Below are 19,883 nucleotides of genomic sequence, written 5' to 3' on the forward strand. Positions count from 1 at the left end.
TCTTCTACAATGAACCTACCCACACACGTCACAAACCATTCCTCTGCTAAACACCACCTCTCTCTTAAACCCTTGATCTGCTTCAATTAGTTTTGTTTGGATTTTAGGGTATGTTTGGTTGAGAATGACGGAAAAGCCGGAAATAATAGAAAGCAGCAACGGGGAAATCTTGGACCCTTTGTCTGTTTATGATTTTACCGATGATGATTTACTAAATCTATCATCAGAGAGAAGAGTAGTAGAAATTAGTCCTGATTCTGCTGCGGAATTTTCCATTGACAGAAAAAAACTCCCACACAATGCTACTGAATCTCCCCATGATGCAAACCCTAGTAAATCTGTTGGGCAAATTTCCACTGCAAGAAGAATAACCCGCTCTCAGACGCCTCATAATGGATCAGCTGAGTCTACTGTGAAGGAATCACTAAAATACCCTACAGCTGTAAGAGGTAAATTAGTTGGAAAACGTGTTAAAAGGAGGAAGCTTGTTAATGCTGCTGCCAAAAATAAGAGTAAATCTGTACAGATCCGTGAAGTTATTGCATCAAAAAAGAGAAAGGTGGAGGTACAAGCTCCTAGCTCCTCCTCCAATTTGAAGGTATGTATTTTCTCAACCTTTTTCACTAGTTTATTTGGGTTTAATTGTATTTGTATGTGTATATTGTCTATGTAATTCTAATATGCTGAATGTATAATTGTATATTAATAGTATATGATGTGTATACATAATGTATATATTACTGTCTGCAGCAATATTAATTGTATATATTATGTATAGACTTTTTAGGTGCATACACAACTATTACAGTGTATATACTTTGTGTATAGTCAACAATATTAAGAATACAGGTGCTACTTAATGAATTTTTTTAATTGTCCACTAACATCAATTGAACTTTTTTGGAATGCAGACTTGGGATTTCTACATTCCACCGAACAAACGTTTTCACACGCGTATAAGTTCACACACAAATTGTGAAGTTGTTAAATTGTTGAAGAGCAAGTTGGATGATAGACAGCTCCAGATCTTCAGGGGGACCACGTTCGGGTATTTTCTTGATTTGCCTAATGTAGTTGTACAGAACCAGCTTGTACATTCCCTATTGCTCAGGCAGGTGGTCCCAAAAAGAGAGGACGAACTGTGGTTTAAAGTGAACGGGACCAAGTTGCGTTTCGGACTGGCAGAACTGGGGATTATTACTGGTTTGAAATGTTGTGGTGATGCTGATAAGGGCTATGAATCTAGTAGTACTACCAATAGGTTGATGGATATGTACTTTTCTGGACTTGAAAAAGTACCGAAGCAATCATTGATTGACTGCTTCCTTGAAAAGAGATGGAGGTCGGACGAGGATGCGGTCAAGATTGCTGTGTTGTATTTCATACACACATTCTTGTTCTCAACTGGGTCTAGGGCATTCATCACGAAGGCTGATTTTGATATTGTTGAGAGCGGGGAGTATGAGACATTCCCTTGGGGTATACTTGTATTTAGAGCCATGGTGGAGACCATGAACAATAGGTTGTGGGCCGGTCTAAAGATGTATAGGCTTGGGGGTTTACCTTTGGCTATTCAGTGCTGGTTCTATGAGTGCTGCACCTATATTGATGGCAAGTGGGCTCACCGGATTGACAACAAAGTGCCCCGTATTCTTAATTGGAAAATTCGGAGGCAACCGACCTTGAACAAGTTGTCTAGTGGGATCTTCAAGATGAGTGGGCACAAGGTAAATTGCAAAGTCAATATGCATAATCTGTAATATGCAGTATAGTAAATGTATATGCAGTGTATACAGCATGTGAAATAAATGTATATGGTACAAATCTTAAAAATTCTGTGGGCTGTTTTTCATCTATTTTCATCTACTCATTTAAATTCTTTTCTTTATGTAGTTGAAGTTGAAGAATGTTTCTCCTACGGAGTTTGAGCAAATTCACTTGGATTTGCCTGAATCATCTGGAATTCCAAATGATAAGGAGGTGGATTCGTCTGAGCTTCCTGAATTTCATTCTAGTGATGATGACTTTAGCACTCCACCTCCTAAAAGAAGCAAAAATCAGCCGAAGACTAAATCGGATCCCCCAGTGAACAATTTGGAGATGAGTGATGAGATCCAACGACTGTCGGATGGGCAGTCGGAGTTGAAGAGTGATATTCGAAAGGTATGGTCAGTTCTATGTTTTAGTTTAACATTTAAGTTTATATACACACAAACAGCTGTTTCATTTTGTTTTTGTTTTTGTTTTGTTTTCTTAGGTCCTTAAAGCAACCGAGTCTCTTAAGGAACAAATGATGGCGTCATTTGCAGATGTCTTTAAAGCAATTGAGTCTTTGTCAAAGAAACAACCAGAAAAGGATGATTCAGAAGTATTGCACATAGAATTGATCCCTTTTTGTTTTTACTGGAGTGCACTAATATTCTGTGCCATTTTCAGCATATTATTGTAGTTTATGCTGTTCTTTTTCTTTTCATTTTTTGACAGATTGATGGAAGAGAGGGCCACCATGACAGACATGGTGATGGTGATTCCGGCGGTTTTAACGCTAATGATGACCATGGTAGTGACGGCCTAGATCATGGTAAGGACTCCATCGGTGACAAGGAGAATACTGAGAAAGGCAATGTTGAGGCCATGGATGGATGATGATTTGACTTAAGGTAATAAGCAGGTTGTTGAGATTGCAGAATCCGTCACGGGAGACAAGAAAGACAGAGCAGCCTAGTGCAAGCAGCTGTACTGTTTGAATCCTTGTCCAATTTGGAACTGGCATAAACAGGTTAGGATTTTTCAAATCAATAAGAAGGTCTTGCCTATTTAATCCGCACTAGTGGTGGCTATTTCGACTGGATGGTACAATAGACGTGCAGTCAATAAGAGTGACACCGTGGGGTGTAATGCAGACCCTGGTTATCGATTAGTCTTCATGTCCAAATAATATGGTTGCTGCTCAAATGCTGTGTCTGGAAAGTCTTGGGAGTTTCTGCAATTGAATGAGGCAAGCTGATTGGTCAAGAGTTTGCTTTTGTCCTTTTGTAGTCCCGCCCATTTCGATCACGAAAGCATTTCTGCTGTGTTTATATGTACATTTTATTGGCGTCAGTTCTATGTAATTATAAGATATAAGCTCTTGGACATTGTATTTAGTACGTACTTAATGATATTAAAAATAGCACTCTTAAAACCTTTAGTACTAAGGTGGAAAGACCTACAATTATTCGTACTGGCAAATAGATTCCTAACTAAAGCAGCATAAGATTACAAAAAATTCCATGAATTGAAGGCTTATTTTTTATTCTACTGCACTATATTTTCTTTTCCAACAGTCAAATTAGGGAGCATTCGTGGAGAAACAATAACTTCAGCAGCGGTATAATGATATCACTGGAAAATGATATTGCAACTAAATAAAGACTGGTTGTAATAATATATGACGTTATGCATAAAAGATATACAGATTCTAGAATACAGGTTTTCATGTTTATTGACCAGATGAAACAATTTGTTGTTGTATTACTATGCAGGAAAATACAAAATTGTTTTCAGCGCCTATAGGGTCCAAAACAATAAAATAACCCATCAAGTTCTTGTCATGATTAGGTTTAAGCCGTGGGGTTAAGGTTAAGGTTGATGAGAGTGAAAACTCTAATTTAGATACCATTTATAGAAAAAAGAGCCGTGATGGTCAAGGAAAGTAAAGAACCTAATTAATATATGTTCGATTCTATTACGCCAAATAACGAAGGAACTATGAGAGTACTCAACTAGATCGTTTGACTGCTAAGCTCCTCAGCTATATGCTTAATTATAAGAAATTTTCATGCCTTGAGCAGAATATTGGCATTTTGTGTGGACAAAACACTATATAAACCAGTTAGATCATCCCAGTCTCCACACAACCAACATTTAATAACAAAACCAGAAGAGAAGAGGAACAAAAAACATGAAGAACTCTAGCATGGGAACATCACTACTATTGTTACTGGTTTTTGCTACTCTTACTTACTGTTCAGATGCAAGATTACATGGTTGTCAGTCGAGTGGCAAAATCAGAGGCATAAAGCCGCCTCCAGGACAATGTAATCCGGAAAATGACTCGGATTGTTGCAAACAAGGAAAAATGTACACCATTTACAAATGCTCGCCTCCTGTGACCGGAAACACAAAAGCTGTATTAACACTAAATAGCTTCCAAAAGGGTGGAGATGGTGGTGGACCATCGGAATGTGATAACCAATACCACTCCGATGACACTCCAGTCGTTGCCCTTTCAACCGGATGGTACAGTGGAGGAGATAGGTGCCTTAACTATATCACTGTAAGTGCTAATGGCAAAAGTGTGAAGGCTAAAGTGGTAGATGAGTGTGACTCTACTATGGGATGTGATGACGAGCACGATTATCAGCCGCCATGCCCAAATAACATTGTTGATGCCTCTAAAGCAGTTTGGAAGCCTTGGATATACCTGAAGGCGACTGGGGCGAGTATGACATTACATGGTCCGATGCTTAGTGCAGCAGTATAGTATTTATATATGGTATCCTTCTATATCATGTGCATACTCAGATCATGTGTAATATGTGGCTTAGATACCATTAAAATCTCATGTTTTCTTGTGAAATTACAGTTACTGAAGTTCTGCTCATATCGACTTTTGAAATTGTAATATGAAGTTTCCATTCTATGAAAGAGATGATTATTGAAATCTGAAAAAACAGGACTTGCAATAGCTAATCCAAACCTATAAGGCATACAACAGTTTGACCAAGATCACTCAATCAATGTACTAGGCATTAGTCTCTCTCTTATATCCTTCAAAGCTTGCATCAGTTAGGCTATTCTCCAGCTATATTTTGTACACGTGTCGAGTTATGAATTGGCGTCAAATGGTTGATTATAACTTGGTCCAATGCATAAAATCTAGAACATGCTGTTGTAAATTTGTAGTTCAATCTATTTAATTTACAAAAGCATTTCTATAGTTTTTATTGATGAGTCGCGAGCTGGTGTCAACGATAGGCTGGAGGTTTGGAGACAGACCCTTGAGTCTAAGGATTTCAAGCTGAGCAGGACGAAGACGCAATACCTGGAGTGTAAGTTCAGTGCTGAGCCGGTGGAAGTTGGCGTGGATGTGAGGCTTGAATCACAGGTTATCCCAAGTAGAGGTAGCTTCAAGTACCTTGGGTTGAGTATCTGGGGGGAGGGGAGATCGACGAGGATGTCACACACCATATTGGGATAGGATGGATGAAGTTGAGGTTAGCATCTGGAATCTAGTGTGATAAGAGAGTCCTACCGATACTCAAAGGAAAGTTCTACAAAGCGGTGGTTAGACCGGCCATGATGTATGGGGCTGAGTGTTGGTCTGTTAAGAACTCACATATCCAAAAGATGAAAGTAGCAGAAATGAGGATGTTGAGGTGGATGTGTGGGCATACTAGGATGGATAAGATTAGGAATGATGTTATTCGGGAGAAGGTGCATGTAGCTCCCATTGATGCCAAGATGCAGGAATCGAGGCTAAGATGGTTCGGGCATATTAAGAGGAGAAGCCCAGATGCTCCGGTAAGGAGGTGTGAACGACTGGTTGTGGAGGGCACGAGAAGAGGTAGAGGGCGACCTAAGAAATATTGGGGTGAGGTGATCAAGCAGGATATGGCGAGGCTTCGAATTTCCGAGGACATGAAACTTGATAGGAAGATGTGGAGGTCGAGTATTAGGGATGTAGGTTAGGAGACAGTTGAGTCTTGCCTTACTTCGCACCTTTGTAAGACTAGTTTGGTAGAGTTTTTTGTTTAAGATAGTTAGTAGCAATGTTGTGTCTTACTATTTTGCTTTTCAATGCAGGACCTTTTGATTAGTTTTCACTTTTACTTTGCATCTTTCTTCTAGATTTCATATTGTTCCTATTTTTATTACGATTTCTGTGGTAATACTAATATTGTCTTATTTTTGTCTTTATGTTTTCTTGAGCCGAGGGTCTTCCGGAAACAGCTTCTCTACTCCTTCGGGATAGGGGTAAGGTCTGCATACACACTACCCTCTCCAAACCCCACTAGTGAGATTTTACTGGGTTGTTATTGTTATTGTTGTTATTGTATTTCTATATGTGTTTGCAAACTTTATCGATGACAGTTCTTTTTAGTCATTAATTTTGATATCAATAATGAAAATAAGTTCTTGATCATTTCATGTGTTCTGTTATGCAACGCCTTCCTAATGTTCTTTGGAAGGGCAACGTAAGGCTAAGCAACCGATGTTAGTGCGGTTGATGTCTGCCAATGAAGTCCCCTCCGCACGCGAGACTAGATTGTCAGTGCCGTGCGGGAAAACCAATGTCACGAGCAATTTCGGAAGCTGAGAGAGAATTGAGTTTTGAATGATGATGATGATTTTATTGATGAATGAAATGTTGATTATAAAAGATGCGATGTCGAGGGAGAGACACCAGTACAGAAAATTGATTGCTTGAAAATGTTTGATTATTTGATCCCCCCTAATAATGCTTAAAAAAATAAACCAACATTACATGACTAGTCCTAATAAAGTTGTGGAAGCACACTGAATGAAAATGATGTAAACTAGACTATAATTACAATGAAAAGGACTTAGTTTATTACAATGTAGAACTAAGTCTGATGGCAGCAACTTTGTCTTGCGGGTCAGGGTCTGCGCGCGCGTTGCTGTGGCCGCGCGCGACACTTGCTGTGTTGGCCTGAGGCTGGGCGCTGGTGCTTGGCATCAGGGTCTGTGCGCGAGGCGCTGCTGAAATGGGCCTACAGCTGGAAGCTGGCGAGGCATTAGGATTTGCGCGCGCGGCATTGTCAGGGCGTGCGGCGCTGTTGTCATTGGCCAGCCACTGGGCGCTGGCGAGAGGCATCGGTGGGGCGATAGAAGCGCATGCGCGCTTGTCACTTGGCGCAACCAAGACCACGGGGCCGACCATGGCGCTAGGCATTGTGAGGCTTGCTAGGCCGCCATGGGGCACGGCCAAGGGGTCATGGGGCGTGTCTGGAAAGCAGCCCATGACAGTTCATATGAGAAAATAGCATCCTTAAAATCTTTACGCTCTATTCAATTTTGATATACCTGTCAACCTATGGTTCCCACTCACTGACAAACAGAGACGGAGCTAGGATTTGAAGTTTATGGGTTCGAAATTCTGGTCCATTTAAGTTACTGGGATATAAGTTAATAATTTGTACATATTCAATAAATTTCTTAAAACAGATATAGAGTTTGTGATAGAATTGGTACAAACAATGCGCTTACCCTAAACAAGGTAAGAGGGTTAATTTGTATTTATAACTTGTCCTCTCTACAAGAATATAAGCATATTGTACAACTCCCTAATGCAGTGTAAATAAATACAAGTGTAAGAGTATAATACAAATCCTATTCTCACACCCCCTTAGGCCCTCAATCAACACATGGATGCACGTGGAGATTGTCTCTAAGACATTTAAACTTATGGGAAACAAGACCTTTAGTAAAAATATCAGCAAGTTGTTGATCAGTTGGTAAATAGCGCACCAAAATAGAACCAAAAGCAACCCGTTCACGAACAAAATGGAAATCAACTGCTAAATGTTTTGTCCGTGAATGGTAGATAGGATTCACAGTCAAGTACAATGAACTAATATTGTCACAATAAACAAGAGGAGGGTCTTCTTTTCTAACAATTTGGACTAAAGCTATTGGGTTTGACCGGACATGTATTCTGCATTCTACATCGGCCCCTGCTAACAGACCCACTTATGAAAGCAGTGACGACAAAAGTATTCAGGTGAAAAATCCTCCAAGTTATCAGTTGGCTAAAAAGATTTCTAACAGCACACGAACTATCAAAATTCGAAGAATTGAAAGTTTATTTTCTATTCTACTGCACGATATATTCTTTTCTAACAGGAAAATGGAGTGGTATGCATGGAGAAACATTAAGCGACAGATTACCATTTTTAAATTAGTCTTAATCTCCTCTATCATAATTGATGTCACGGGAAAAGATGATTGTAACAAAATCAAGACTCGATTTGTTTTATTCTGTAACGTCATACATAAAAGATATACAGAAGCTACAATGCAGGTTTCATGTTTAGCAACCAGATGAAACAATCTGTTGTTCTGTTAATTACTATAGTATAATACAAACTAGTTTTCAGCAACTAAAGGGTCCAAGAAAAGAGAATAACGAATCAAGTTTTTGTCATATTAGGTTGTTACGTTTAAGCCGTGAATGTAAAGTTGAAAAGACAGATAATTCTTATAAAGATATCAACTTATAGAAAACAAAGGCCGTGACCGTCAGTCCGTCAAGGAAAGTAAACAAGTTATAATCAACTGTGTCTAAGTAACTTAAAGGAACTATAAGAAAACAAAGGTTCTCCACCAAACCATTTGACTGCAAAATCAATAATTATATACTTAATTAAAAGAAACTTTTCATGCCTTGAGCTCAAAATTGGCATTTTATCTGACCAAAATACTATATAAACCTGTTAGATCATCCCAGTTTCCACAAAACCAACATTTGAAAACAAAACCAAACAAAACAACAGGACTAAACCATGATGAACTCTAGCTTGGGAACATCGCTTCTGGTGTTGCTGATCTTTGCCACTTTTGCTTACTGCTTAGATGCGAGATTAGAGGCTTGCCAACCGAGTGGCAAAATCAGGGGCATAAAGCCGCCTCCAGGAGAATGTAACCCGGAAAATGACTCAGATTGTTGCAAACAAGGCAAGATGTACACCACTTACAAATGTTCGCCTCCAGTGACGGGTAATACCAAGGCTGTGTTAACCTTAAATAGCTTCCAAAAGGGTGGAGATGGCGGTGGACCATCGGAATGTGATAACCAATACCATTCTGATGATACTCCAGTTGTTGCCCTTTCAACCGGATGGTACAGTGGAGGAGATAGATGCCTTAACTATATCACCGTAAGTGCTAATGGCAAAAGTGTGAAGGCTAAAGTGGTAGATGAGTGTGACTCTACCATGGGATGTGATGACGAGCACGATTATCAGCCTCCATGCCCGAATAACATTGTTGATGCCTCTAAAGCTGTATGGGAAGCCTTGGGTATACCTGAAGGTGATTGGGGCGAGTACGACATTACATGGTCTGATGCTTAGCATGTATGATACTGTTCTGCGTATTACTAGCAGAACAGTACATGTACGATAATTTGAATATCTGAATTATCTCTAATATGTGCATTTAAATCTATTGAAGTGCTGAACTTTCTTGCGACGTGAGATAGCAAACTTGTATCTATTTGCATGTTATAATGTTTTCTATTGAATGGTAGAGACATAAAAGACACATCCAAGGCTCTCAAAGCATTGAATAATTACTGAGGAACAGATTTCAAACTCAGGCAGACATGTACCAATGAAACCAAGAAATAATAAAAGTATGTCTTCCACCACAAGATCAAGAAAAAATTCGCCAATTTCATGGAACAGTCTGTTTCTAGAAGACAACCCACAAAATGTTACACGCGCTGGCTGAAGCCTCCAGCATGAATGGAACTACTACTAAAGTAGAAAGGCTGATTCAAGTTAAACTGCAAAAAAAAAAAAAACTCCTCTATCACTACAATCTATGGTGCTGCTGATGGCTATAAGAACATGTCTCATGTCAAGATGGTAGGACTGGAGAAATCAGAACATAATATATACAGTGCTCACTCGTCCACCTACATATGAAGTAGTCATCCTCGCATCAAATCAATGTCAATATGGCCTGTTTGTAGATCCATCTGCCTTGAACTAGGCCATACTCCCATTGAAGAGGATGGTGTAAGATTCTGGTTCGATAGAGCATCAGCTGGATTTACAGAATTGCCAGTGGTTTGAAGATCTGAAGTTCCTGCGCTTTGTACACTTTCTGCAGCTCTTTTCTTTGCCTTCGAACTTGAGCATAAAAAGCTTCCCACTATTACCTGAAGTCATTCACTTTCAATTTCAGGATTTGAACAGGTAAGTGATAAGTCAAGGGTCTGAATTCACCACAAGATAAGAAGGCTTAGCCTCTATGTCATCAAGCAAGCAAGAAGTTTAATAGGAAAACCAATTTCGTCATGATCTAGAGATGATAACACAATTATAAACAATATCTAAAACAAGTCAAACCCTTTTGAGATTCAAAGGTGCATGTGGGTTAGAATGGAAGCAACCTTATTTAGTTTCTTACTATTTTTCAAATGACTTCATCAGAGTATCACGAAGATAGCCAAATACCTAATGATTTCTGTTCAAAGACATTAGCCAAATACCTAATGACTTCTGTTCAAAGACATCAAATGGAGATCTCGATAAGATGAAAGGCATTGAAAATAATACCTGAATCGGACTTGCTGCAATTAGAAGACCTCCAACTCCACCACCTATCACGCGACCATCTGGATTAGCAAGAGTAACACTAAGGCTACCAATCCTACCCCGAGATCCACCACTATCGCTGATCAAGAAAGAGCCCGATAGACATAATATCTCAAACCGTCCCTGTATGGGATAAGAACATTTGCTTGGAAGTTTACTTTTGCAGGAGAAAGATGGAGAATGAGGGGGTAAATGAGGTAATATGCAATAATATACTTAATTCAGTACTTAACACAATTATAATCAGTACAAAAGTTCTGGCATCTGCAATCAATAGCTAGGGAAAAGTACGATCAGCTTCCTCACTAGTGCAATTTAAATGTCAAACCAAGAAAAAGTGACTAGTGAATTAAAACATTTATACATAAGAATTAAGCAAACAACCATGAAGTCTAGGCCACAAAATTTCTTAATCTATGAGTTAAAAATTCTCCAATTGGGTATTAAGGACATAGGCAATTAGCTATCAAAATCATTTCAGGGTTAATAACATATCCAGGTAACATTAACAGTTTTATTTCCTATCCATTAGCAAACAACTCAATTTCACCTTTGCATCTCAAGCAAAGATAAAAACTTTCTGCATATCAGTCTGAACTATAGACATTTATGCTCTCCGTTTAGGAGATATCAACTTGCTGTTATCAGCTTAAATTATGTTTTTGGAATCTAATGTTAGTCTTCAGACCTCATATGTAACAGTGCCGACAGAAGTTGATGGATGACGAAGAGTTACAGTGGAGATGACACCATTTGCTGATAAAATACATATTGATCTAGGCCCTTCTTGCGAAAATGACATTATTTTTGTTGTGATGTCCTGCAGGAAAGCCGCAAATGAACCACTCATTAATATTGTTATTGCCAGAATTAAAATCAAAATAGAAAAGTAACTGAATGGCTGAAAGAGCACTAATTATGGTAAGCCACAAGCAGTTTTTCACATTGAAGTTATAACAATATTCTACTGTGCTCAAGCGTAGAATCACCTTTTATTTGTTAATTCAAACATAATTTGACTTTTCACTTTCAAGTGTCAACTATTAAAAGAAACCTCCTAAGATAACTGATTCCACATTCTCCTTACATACTCAATTCATTAAGCCAACTACAGCTAAAAAAGCACCCATAAACAGCAGAATGGTAGTATGAGAGACTTTCAGAGATGCTTATCAATATATTGAGATTGCAAATCTGTAAAGAAAAATCTTTAGTTGTTCCTAGTTAATGACAAGTAAGTTCCAATGCAATAGTTAAGCGCAAAAGACGTGTAAACATTTTGCTTTCCCCTCTCCCCCTTCCACAAGCAAACGCACCCCAATCCGATGGAGAGAAGCATATAGCAACCAAATAATCCCTCTCACTGCATATGCTCATGTACTGATCAGTCTAGGTCCCTGAAGATATCTAGACCAAAATTAAATGATACTAATTCTTTTTCTTTCTTTGCTATTTGAGTTCATTACGTTACTTCTTTCTCAAGTTCATAGAAAGCCTAACGTTGGAAAATAAACAGGGGGTAGAAAAGTTCATTCCCATGCTCGTACAATTTCCGTGTATAAAGCTGTAATGTGCCAGCATGGTAGAAGCGAGAAAAAAGTTAAAACAGTAGTTTCAGTCATGCTATTAATGTGATATACTAATTTACACACTCTAAAACATGTGAATCACATACTTCTCCTACAGCAATCATGATGACATGAGGGGTAAAACCAATTCCAGCTGTATTGGACAACCATCCACCTAGCAAAAGAACCAACCAATTATAAGACAATCAAACAGCAAGTCGGCAACCAAAAAGCATGTCAATGAAACACAACAGCCGCAGGAATTTCGGAAAATGCTCAATGGATAGAAAACAACACTCATGTTGATGAATAACACTGGTACTTAATAAAGGAAGAAAAGAATTTAATGAAATTTCAACCTCGACTATCATGTGTAGAAAGTAAATTTTACTGTCTTTAGGACAATAATTGAGTTTGGTGGTTCAGATTTTCCACTCTGAAGCCTCACGTGACTATAAAAGCTTCTGTGTACTTATCAGATCAATATGCTTTATCATCCTTTTACATGTCTATCTATCTTATAGGAGGTAGCCTATCTATCTTATATGAGGTAGCTTTCTTGCAAGAGAATTCCATTCACTGTTGAGGAAGACACAATGATAAGCAAAATCATAAGGACGCAGATAGCCAACTGCAAAAAGGAACATTTTATGGCCTAAGAGGACTGCACAGAAGCAAGTTTGTAGAACTTCCTCAGTCAGATGAAGTCCTTGATTGAACAAAGAACTTAACAAAAACTACCAAGAGTAGTAAACAAATATATCAGGTCACTACCATTTAACTACTCAAAAGGTGCAGGATCCATGGAAATGCAAACTAAAGGGAGAAATTACCAAAAGAGGCAAGTTGCTGCTTGCGTCCAGTTCCTGGTGGCCTTCCTCTACCCCTCTTCTGAGTTGGGTTTAATGTCATTGCCTGAGTAGATGGAGGTGGAGTCAATGCCAACGACATCGCCCCTTGAGCTCCATACTTCCGAGGCCTACCCCTCTTTCTGCGCACGGGCTCACCTTGTGGCAATGCTGATGATGCACCAATACTACCTCTTGGGGATATCGTCGAAGAAGGATCCACTACTAGTGTTTGTGGAATCGAAGCGACACTACTACTAGATTGAAAGGGAATATTGGCAGTAGGTAATGAAGGATTAATGCTTGGTGATCCCTGTAAACCAGGGGCATTCCCGCTCATCCCTCTCTGCATATAGTAAGGAGCGGAACCAGGTAACATCATACCTTCCCTTCGATCCATACATTTATTTCTTTTCTCAGAACTCCAAAAACAATAAAATCCCCTTTAAACAGTTATTTAAATCTCAAAGGAAAGGGGATCAAAGTCACAGCTCTTTGTGCTAAACATAAAAGGTGGTCTTCACAACATGAAAACCAGTAAAAGTTGCAGCCTTGGATGAATGGCAGAAAAAGACTGAACCTCCTAAAACACTGAACTGAACTTTATTATGCACATTCAAGATTTCCTTAAAGCCTCCCAATTAGTGCAAAATCTGAAAAGATTTTAAGACTATGTTAATGACATGAAGTAAGTTAAGAAATAGCAACATAAACTAGGCATATAGATAAAAGTAGAAACACACTAAAGTAAGAAAATGAAAGGAAAAGAGTCCTGAGTAACTAAATTCAACAGATAAACAAAACAAGAGGCTAAGAGACATGTGCATGGGAAGAGAAATGCAAGTTCAAAGCAAAAGGGCTAAGATAAACAAGAAAGAACACAAGAAAAAGAATACAAGAACTTTTAGCAGCTAACCAAACCAAATAGAAAAGGAAAGGGGCTTCACATTTAAGAAAAATGCAAAAACAAACAGATGCTAAACTAATATCATTCACCTTACCATTCAAAACCAACCCTTAATTAAACACCAAGTTTCTGCTTCATGGACAAAATCCCACACCATTTAAACAGAAAAAGCCAAAACCCAACGAAGAAATCAATGTCATTGCATCAGGAACAAGAACCCCAGTAATAAAAATCCATTCTTGATATTGCAAATTGAATAAAGATCACAACTTTATGATATTTTTGCCAAAGAAACTGACACCAAACTAATTAAAATGCAAAAAAGAGGTGACCCTTTTGGGAAAAAAGAAAGTTTTTTGCATAGAGAAAGAAAGAGGGGGGAAATGGTGAAGTTAGTATAACCTGTGACAAGTCCTTATCTGAAATGAAAATGGAAATTCAAATGTGGGGTAGAGAGAGCTATTTCTGTTTCAGTTTCAGAGGGTATAGATATGTGTTGTGTCATTGTGTGGTATGTGAGAGAGAAATTGAGTGATGCCAATTTGTTTGAGCAAAGTTTCTGAAGATTGAATTGAAGAGAGAGTATATGCGCTCTCTCAAACCTGAAAAAAGGCGCTGAGTGGATAATGCCGATATTTATTGCGCCCAAAAATTAATTTAATAAAGACTTTTCAATTTGCATGTCCATTTCCACGCGCAGCTTATGACGCGTTGGCACGCGCACTTTTTTTAACTATCGTCCTAATGTTCACTTTTGACCCTGAAGTTTGTGAACATTGCCACTTAAGTGCTTTCTGGTTAAGAAATAAGTTGCATGAAAGATTGTGATAGAAGGAATTAGTAATACATAAATTATAATATAAATATTATTTTTGTTGGATATATGATTAATTTATACTATAGAATAAATGGAAAATTTAAGATATTGTTTATTTTGTTAAATTTAATAAAATTGAAAGGTGTTGATTTTGGGTATGAGAAAAAGATAATGGGTAATTTTGTCTTTTGGTGAGTAATTTATCCATATATTGTTATTTCATGTTTATATTAAGTACAAAATAATACACAAATTGATGTATTAATTTATACCAAGATTAACTATGCATGATTCAAATACTAATCAAAGACAGGATAAAACAATACCAAATTTTATATCTTGATATATTATTTCATTGATTCATATAGTCCTAAGATGGAAGGGGAACCTTGGCGTAGCTGGTAAAGTTGTTGTCATGTAGTCTGGAGTTTACGGGTTCAAGCAATAAAAATAGCAGGGTAAGGCTGCGTACAATAGACTTTTATGGTCCGGCCCTTCCCCGAACCCCGCACATAATGGGAGCTAATACACCGAACTGCCTTTTTTATATAGTCTTAAGGTGTTGAGTCGTTACTTGCTTTTAGAGCATCATGTTACGAAAATCTGGGATTATAACACAACTACACAAGGATTACGCTAACGTGGGATTAAATATTTGAGTTATGAAATCGTATGTGCTTATCTCTTGATATTGTTCATAATGTAAGTTAAAAATTTAAAGTGGTAACAAGTTTTCCTCTCTAATTAATAACTTATTATCCTTCGTTATAACTACACACAAGATAGTTTACTAACTTGTATGGACTCTACTAGTTGACCAATTATTTTAACTTGAATAATGCCCTTCACTAACTCATTCGAGACACAATAACTTTGTTGATAAATGGTTTGAGTTAGCCTCTCAGAGTGATTATCCTGAACATAAAGTAATATGCATTTATGAATGAGTGAAACAGTTAGATGTATACTTGAAAAAATATGTGTGAGTATAGATGCAGTGAAAAAAATATATATTAAATTGTGTTTTAAACTCTTCGGATTAAGGAAAATTTGGTTTAATCCACAGCTTTGATGCATTCCAAGTATTGCGCACATAATATGAATATGCAAAACAACATACGTTTAAGATGTAATGAATAACTTTCACAAAGTAATATCAAATTAAATAATTGCATTTTACCTTGAAATTTATGGGATTTTATGAGCTACATAATAACGATAATAGGCTTGTTGTTAGAACTTAACAGGTGAGGTACAATTTCATCAATAAATTTGCCCCATAATGTAGCAGATAACTTCTTATTCCTGTCAAATAGAAATAGATATATAAGCTTAAGCATATGTAATTATCAAATCCATTCTTAATCAGTAGATGACTGTTTATTCTTACTCATCATCGTCTAGTTCGATGTTCATAAACTTCTTAAAAAATTTACCTTGTTTGTGCGTTTGTAATTCACTAAAATTGACGATTTCTCCGATCACATTGAAAGAAAAAGAAAATGTTAAAAAGAAATAGAAGAAAAATTCATAATTAGAAATTTAAGGTAAAAGTTATTTTTACCGAATAACTTAATCTCGTTCACACCAACCTTATTTATCAATTGATCATATGGTCGCAAATCAAAAATATTCATTGGGAAAAGTGGAACAGTTGTTTCAATCACTATTACCCGTTGAGTAAATGTCAGCCTCACCTATGTTTTATGGTGTTGAACCTTTTCTTATTTTGGCAAACTATAAAGTTTACCATAAGATACACGGTCAAACCTCTCTATAATAGCCTCGTTTGTTCCAAATATTTTTGGATGTTATAGCAAAGTGTTGTATAGAGAACATATATTATAACATAATATAAAATTGGTTATGAAAAAGCTTGGCTTTTATAGTGAAGCATTGTTATATAGGGATGTTGTTATAGAGAGGTTTGGCTGTAATCTAAGCTCATTAATTTATATTTTGAAAAGATGCAAAACTGACTTTCCAGTAGAAGCATGTATCTGATCGCCCTGTAAAGAATTACATTAAATTATAAAAAGAAGTGTTTGGAGGAATTAGTAATACAATAATTCCAGATTAACTAATACAAATCCTTATATTACTATACTTGAATTTATACTAATACTAATTTATAGTAATATTACTTTTCAACAGTAGAGTTGAAAGAATTAGTAAGTGAAAGAAACAGAGAAACAACTTCAGATTTGTAATTTAATCACATTAAAAACAAAGAAGGTATAACGAATTAGCAACACAAAAAAATCCAAAGGAACTAATACTAATTTATATTAAGAATACTTGAATTTATACTAATACTACTTATCAATAATAGAGTTTGATGAATTAGTAAGTTAAACAAACAGAGCAAGAACTCCAAAATTTTTCTTTTTGAACGAATTAGTAAGTCACATAAACATAGCAACTACTCTATATTTGAAACTTAATTTATATTAATAGTACTTTTATCTAGTAGACTTGAACGGATTAATAACTCAAACATACAATGCAACAAATTCAATTTTGCAACTTAAGAAACAGAGAGCAAAACAAATTAGTAAGAAAATAACATATTTTGAATACCTTTTCATCTTATAGAACCAATTCAATCGAGAATGCAACGTATGAATTATAACGATCTGGTACTTCTTACCGACGAACAATCCGAACTTTCAAATTCCATTGCATTTTCGAAACTATTATATCCTTGATGAAATTACGGTGAGTAGTCACTCTTTGCATAAGTCGTATGTTTTCTTGAATTCTTGATAGCGGTAGAAAGATTAGAATTAAAATATCGTGTATCAGTGGAAGAAATATAAGTTTGTAGTTTTGAGCAGTTGTTACTGAGCAGTTGATAGAGATTATGAGTTTCAATCGTGGTTTACATAGTTGAGGACACTCTGACTATTGTTATTTTGCAGAGATAATTTAGGGCGCGTGGAAATTAAAAAGTTTTTAAATTATATTGTGGATTAAACGGTTATTCACGTGTAAACCCACTTAATTCTTAAAAAATAAAAAGCTGCGAAATTTCTACCAAATTTTGTAGGACATTTTTCTCCCAAATAAACTTTTAGTTCCCAATTAGTTGTAGCGACGTCTTAAAGTGCCAAGTGATATATTAGGGTGATGCAACTTGGCTTAATGAGATTACTTTTTTTTCCTACTTTTAATTATAGATAGATTGCACGCAAACAATTACTCATAAGTACGTTTTTCATTTTATAAAAGAAGAAGCACAAAAGGTAACACACAAAAAAAACATAAAAACCAAACAGTACTTGAAGAATAAAAGTTTGAGATGAGCGAGAGAGGAAATTAAGTGATAAAATTATGGATGTTTAACGGGTGGACCGGGCCGAGCTGGGTAGGGAAATTTAGTACCTGTACAGGTTATGGTTCGGGCTGGTTACGGGTTGGGGTATACCGGGTTTAACGAGTTCGAGTTCATCCGGGTAAAAATTGAACCGTAAGGGTTACGAGTTCATGGGGCCGGGCCGGATTTAGTGTTATTTTTTTTGTATTTTGTATAACTATTGTAAGTTATATTAATATAAAGTAAAAATATAAAGAATATAATGAAGATGGAAAAACATTGCACTTATAAATTGCAAGTGCTACATTTATTTCAAAATTCAAACTTATAAATTGAAAAGTTTACATTTAACAACAAGTAAATTAACCAAAAAAGAGTAAATTCAAAGGTTTTGCATTGCCTTAGTAAGTTCTTCATAATCAATATGAACTGAGTGACCTTCTTCTGGAGTGTTAAATTCGGATGGGTTACCATGTGTTAATATATCTCCAAGTTCCTCGTCTTCTGGGCTATCAACATCTTCACGTCCTTGATTTCTTCGTTCCAATCTAATCCAATCTCTGAAACATACTAAAACTTCCAAAGCATTGCTTCCCAATGAGTGACGGGTGTCTCCAAGTTGTTGTCTTGCTTGGCTAAATGCACTCTCTAATGCAACAGTTGAAGTTGACACATTTAGCATGTCCCGAGCCATAGCGAAAAGAACAGGAAATTGCTTTCCATTCTCATGCCACCATCCCAACGGTGAATATTCCGTTGTGCGAGGCTCTTTTTGCTTCTGCAAGTAGAATTGAAGTTCATCAATGTTCCTGCTACTGGTTTGAGTGTTAGAAAATGTAGAAAAAATATTAAAACTATCAATGCCTTCTTCATCATCCACAGTAGCAGAAGTGGTACAGTGCATAGTGGGATTAACATTGCCTACATTAAGAGCAGCATCATCAATTACATTTGCATAATAATTATATAATTGTTGTAAATATTCATTTAGCTTGTTCATACAAGTATATAAATCTGGGGTTTCAGTTGGTCCAATCTCCATATAAGTATATAAAGCATTCATTAATTAGTGACAATCTGACATCTTAATAGAAGGATTTAAAACAGCACCAATTAAGTAAATCAGAGGAATTGGAAAGAAATATTTTTTGAATTTTGCTTGCATTTTTTCAACAATATCCATGTATTTTTCTTTCTTCTTAAATTCAAAGAGTAGAAAAGAAATTTCAGCTATATGTACTAAAGCCATAGTAACAGTAGGGTAATATGCTCCATGTCACACCTCCTTTTTCCGCACCCGCGAGGGTGCAAGGGAGTTTTTCCAATTAAAGGACAATCGAGACGGGATTGGTTTATTTATTTCAGAGTCGCCACTTGGGAGATTTAGGGTGTCCCAAGTCACCAATTTTAATCCCGAATCGAGGAAAAGAATGACTCCATATTACAGTCTGCGTACCAGAAATCCGGATAAGGAATTCTGTTAACCCGGGAGAAGGTGTTAGGCATTCCCGAGTTCCGTGGTTCTAGCACGGTCGCTCAACTGTTATATTCGGCTTGATTATCTGATTTTATACAAATATGAACTTATGTGCAAATTTTATCTTTTTACCGCTTTCATAATTGTTATTATTATTTTTACAAGAATGTGAACATTGTTTAAAACATGTCTTTGGATTGCGTCACATGAAATGCACCCGCAATCCGGAACACATTTTTATTCAATATTTTGGGATTTGGATTTGGGTCGCATGAAATGCACACCCGAGTTTAAGAAGGTAAGCTTATTAAAATGCGCGCTTAAAGCAATTAGCGTATTATTACTTCTGGGTAAGGCCGTGGAATTTTGCAAAGCGGCTCATCCTAAAGTCTAATTAATTTTAATTAAACATTTATCGAGGGCCCCACAATTTTGTATTTTATTTCGGCGAAGCTCGTCTCATTTATTTTTAAAAGACAATCCTAAAATGCCTACATTATTCTCTATTAAATTTGTCTCTACAAAATAAAATAAAAAAATGTCTTAATTTATTTACATGCTG

At 36.7% G+C, this 19,883-nt stretch overlaps 2 protein-coding genes and 1 pseudogene across 4 annotated transcripts; 2 read left to right on the forward strand and 1 right to left on the reverse strand.

Annotated features, from left to right (window-relative positions):
- Positions 1-3,190, forward strand: LOC104217764 (uncharacterized). The gene is made up of 5 exons (XM_009768080.2): positions 1-598; positions 912-1,727; positions 1,894-2,163; positions 2,258-2,368; positions 2,485-3,190. The coding sequence occupies exons 1-5, from the start codon at positions 125-127 to the stop codon at positions 2,644-2,646; spliced, it is 1,833 nt and encodes a 610-aa protein (XP_009766382.1). The 5' UTR covers positions 1-124; the 3' UTR covers positions 2,647-3,190.
- A 753-nt stretch (positions 3,191-3,943) lies between these two features.
- Positions 3,944-9,137, forward strand: LOC104217765 (uncharacterized; annotated as a pseudogene).
- A 273-nt stretch (positions 9,138-9,410) lies between these two features.
- Positions 9,411-14,298, reverse strand: LOC104217766 (AT-hook motif nuclear-localized protein 9). 3 transcript variants are annotated; one of them, XM_070170270.1, is made up of 7 exons: positions 14,114-14,298; positions 12,790-13,457; positions 12,064-12,131; positions 11,077-11,208; positions 10,350-10,511; positions 9,708-9,949; positions 9,411-9,571 (listed from the first exon to the last, which is right to left on the reverse strand). In XM_070170270.1, the coding sequence occupies exons 2-6, from the start codon at positions 13,202-13,204 to the stop codon at positions 9,719-9,721; spliced, it is 1,008 nt and encodes a 335-aa protein (XP_070026371.1). In that variant the 5' UTR covers positions 13,205-13,457; positions 14,114-14,298; the 3' UTR covers positions 9,411-9,571; positions 9,708-9,718. The 3 variants fall into 3 exon arrangements, with proteins under 3 accessions (XP_070026371.1, XP_009766383.1, XP_009766385.1); XM_009768081.2 differs by having other exon boundaries at positions 9,411-9,949; XM_009768083.2 differs by lacking the exon at positions 14,114-14,298 and adding an exon at positions 13,806-14,080 and having other exon boundaries at positions 9,411-9,949.
- Positions 14,299-19,883: the final 5,585 nt, after the last annotated feature.

This window comes from Nicotiana sylvestris, chromosome 1 (genome assembly GCF_000393655.2).
Source record: "Nicotiana sylvestris chromosome 1, ASM39365v2, whole genome shotgun sequence".
Taxonomy (NCBI): Eukaryota; Viridiplantae; Streptophyta; class Magnoliopsida; order Solanales; family Solanaceae; genus Nicotiana; species Nicotiana sylvestris.

Excerpts from the sequence above, each read along its gene's own strand:
- LOC104217764 (XM_009768080.2), top strand. The coding sequence starts at position 125 with ATGACGGAAAAGCCGGAAATAATAGAAAGCAGCAACGGGGAAATCTTG. Across the intron at positions 599-911 it reads GCTCCTCCTCCAATTTGAAG|ACTTGGGATTTCTACATTCC; the intron begins GTATGTATTTTC and ends TTTGGAATGCAG. Across the intron at positions 1,728-1,893 it reads TCAAGATGAGTGGGCACAAG|TTGAAGTTGAAGAATGTTTC; the intron begins GTAAATTGCAAA and ends TTCTTTATGTAG.
- LOC104217766 (XM_070170270.1), bottom strand. The coding sequence starts at position 13,204 with ATGGATCGAAGGGAAGGTATGATGTTACCTGGTTCCGCTCCTTACTAT. Across the intron at positions 11,209-12,063 it reads TCATGATTGCTGTAGGAGAA|GACATCACAACAAAAATAAT; the intron begins GTATGTGATTCA and ends GCTTTCCTGCAG. Across the intron at positions 10,512-11,076 it reads TCGGCACTGTTACATATGAG|GGACGGTTTGAGATATTATG; the intron begins GTCTGAAGACTA and ends TATCCCATACAG.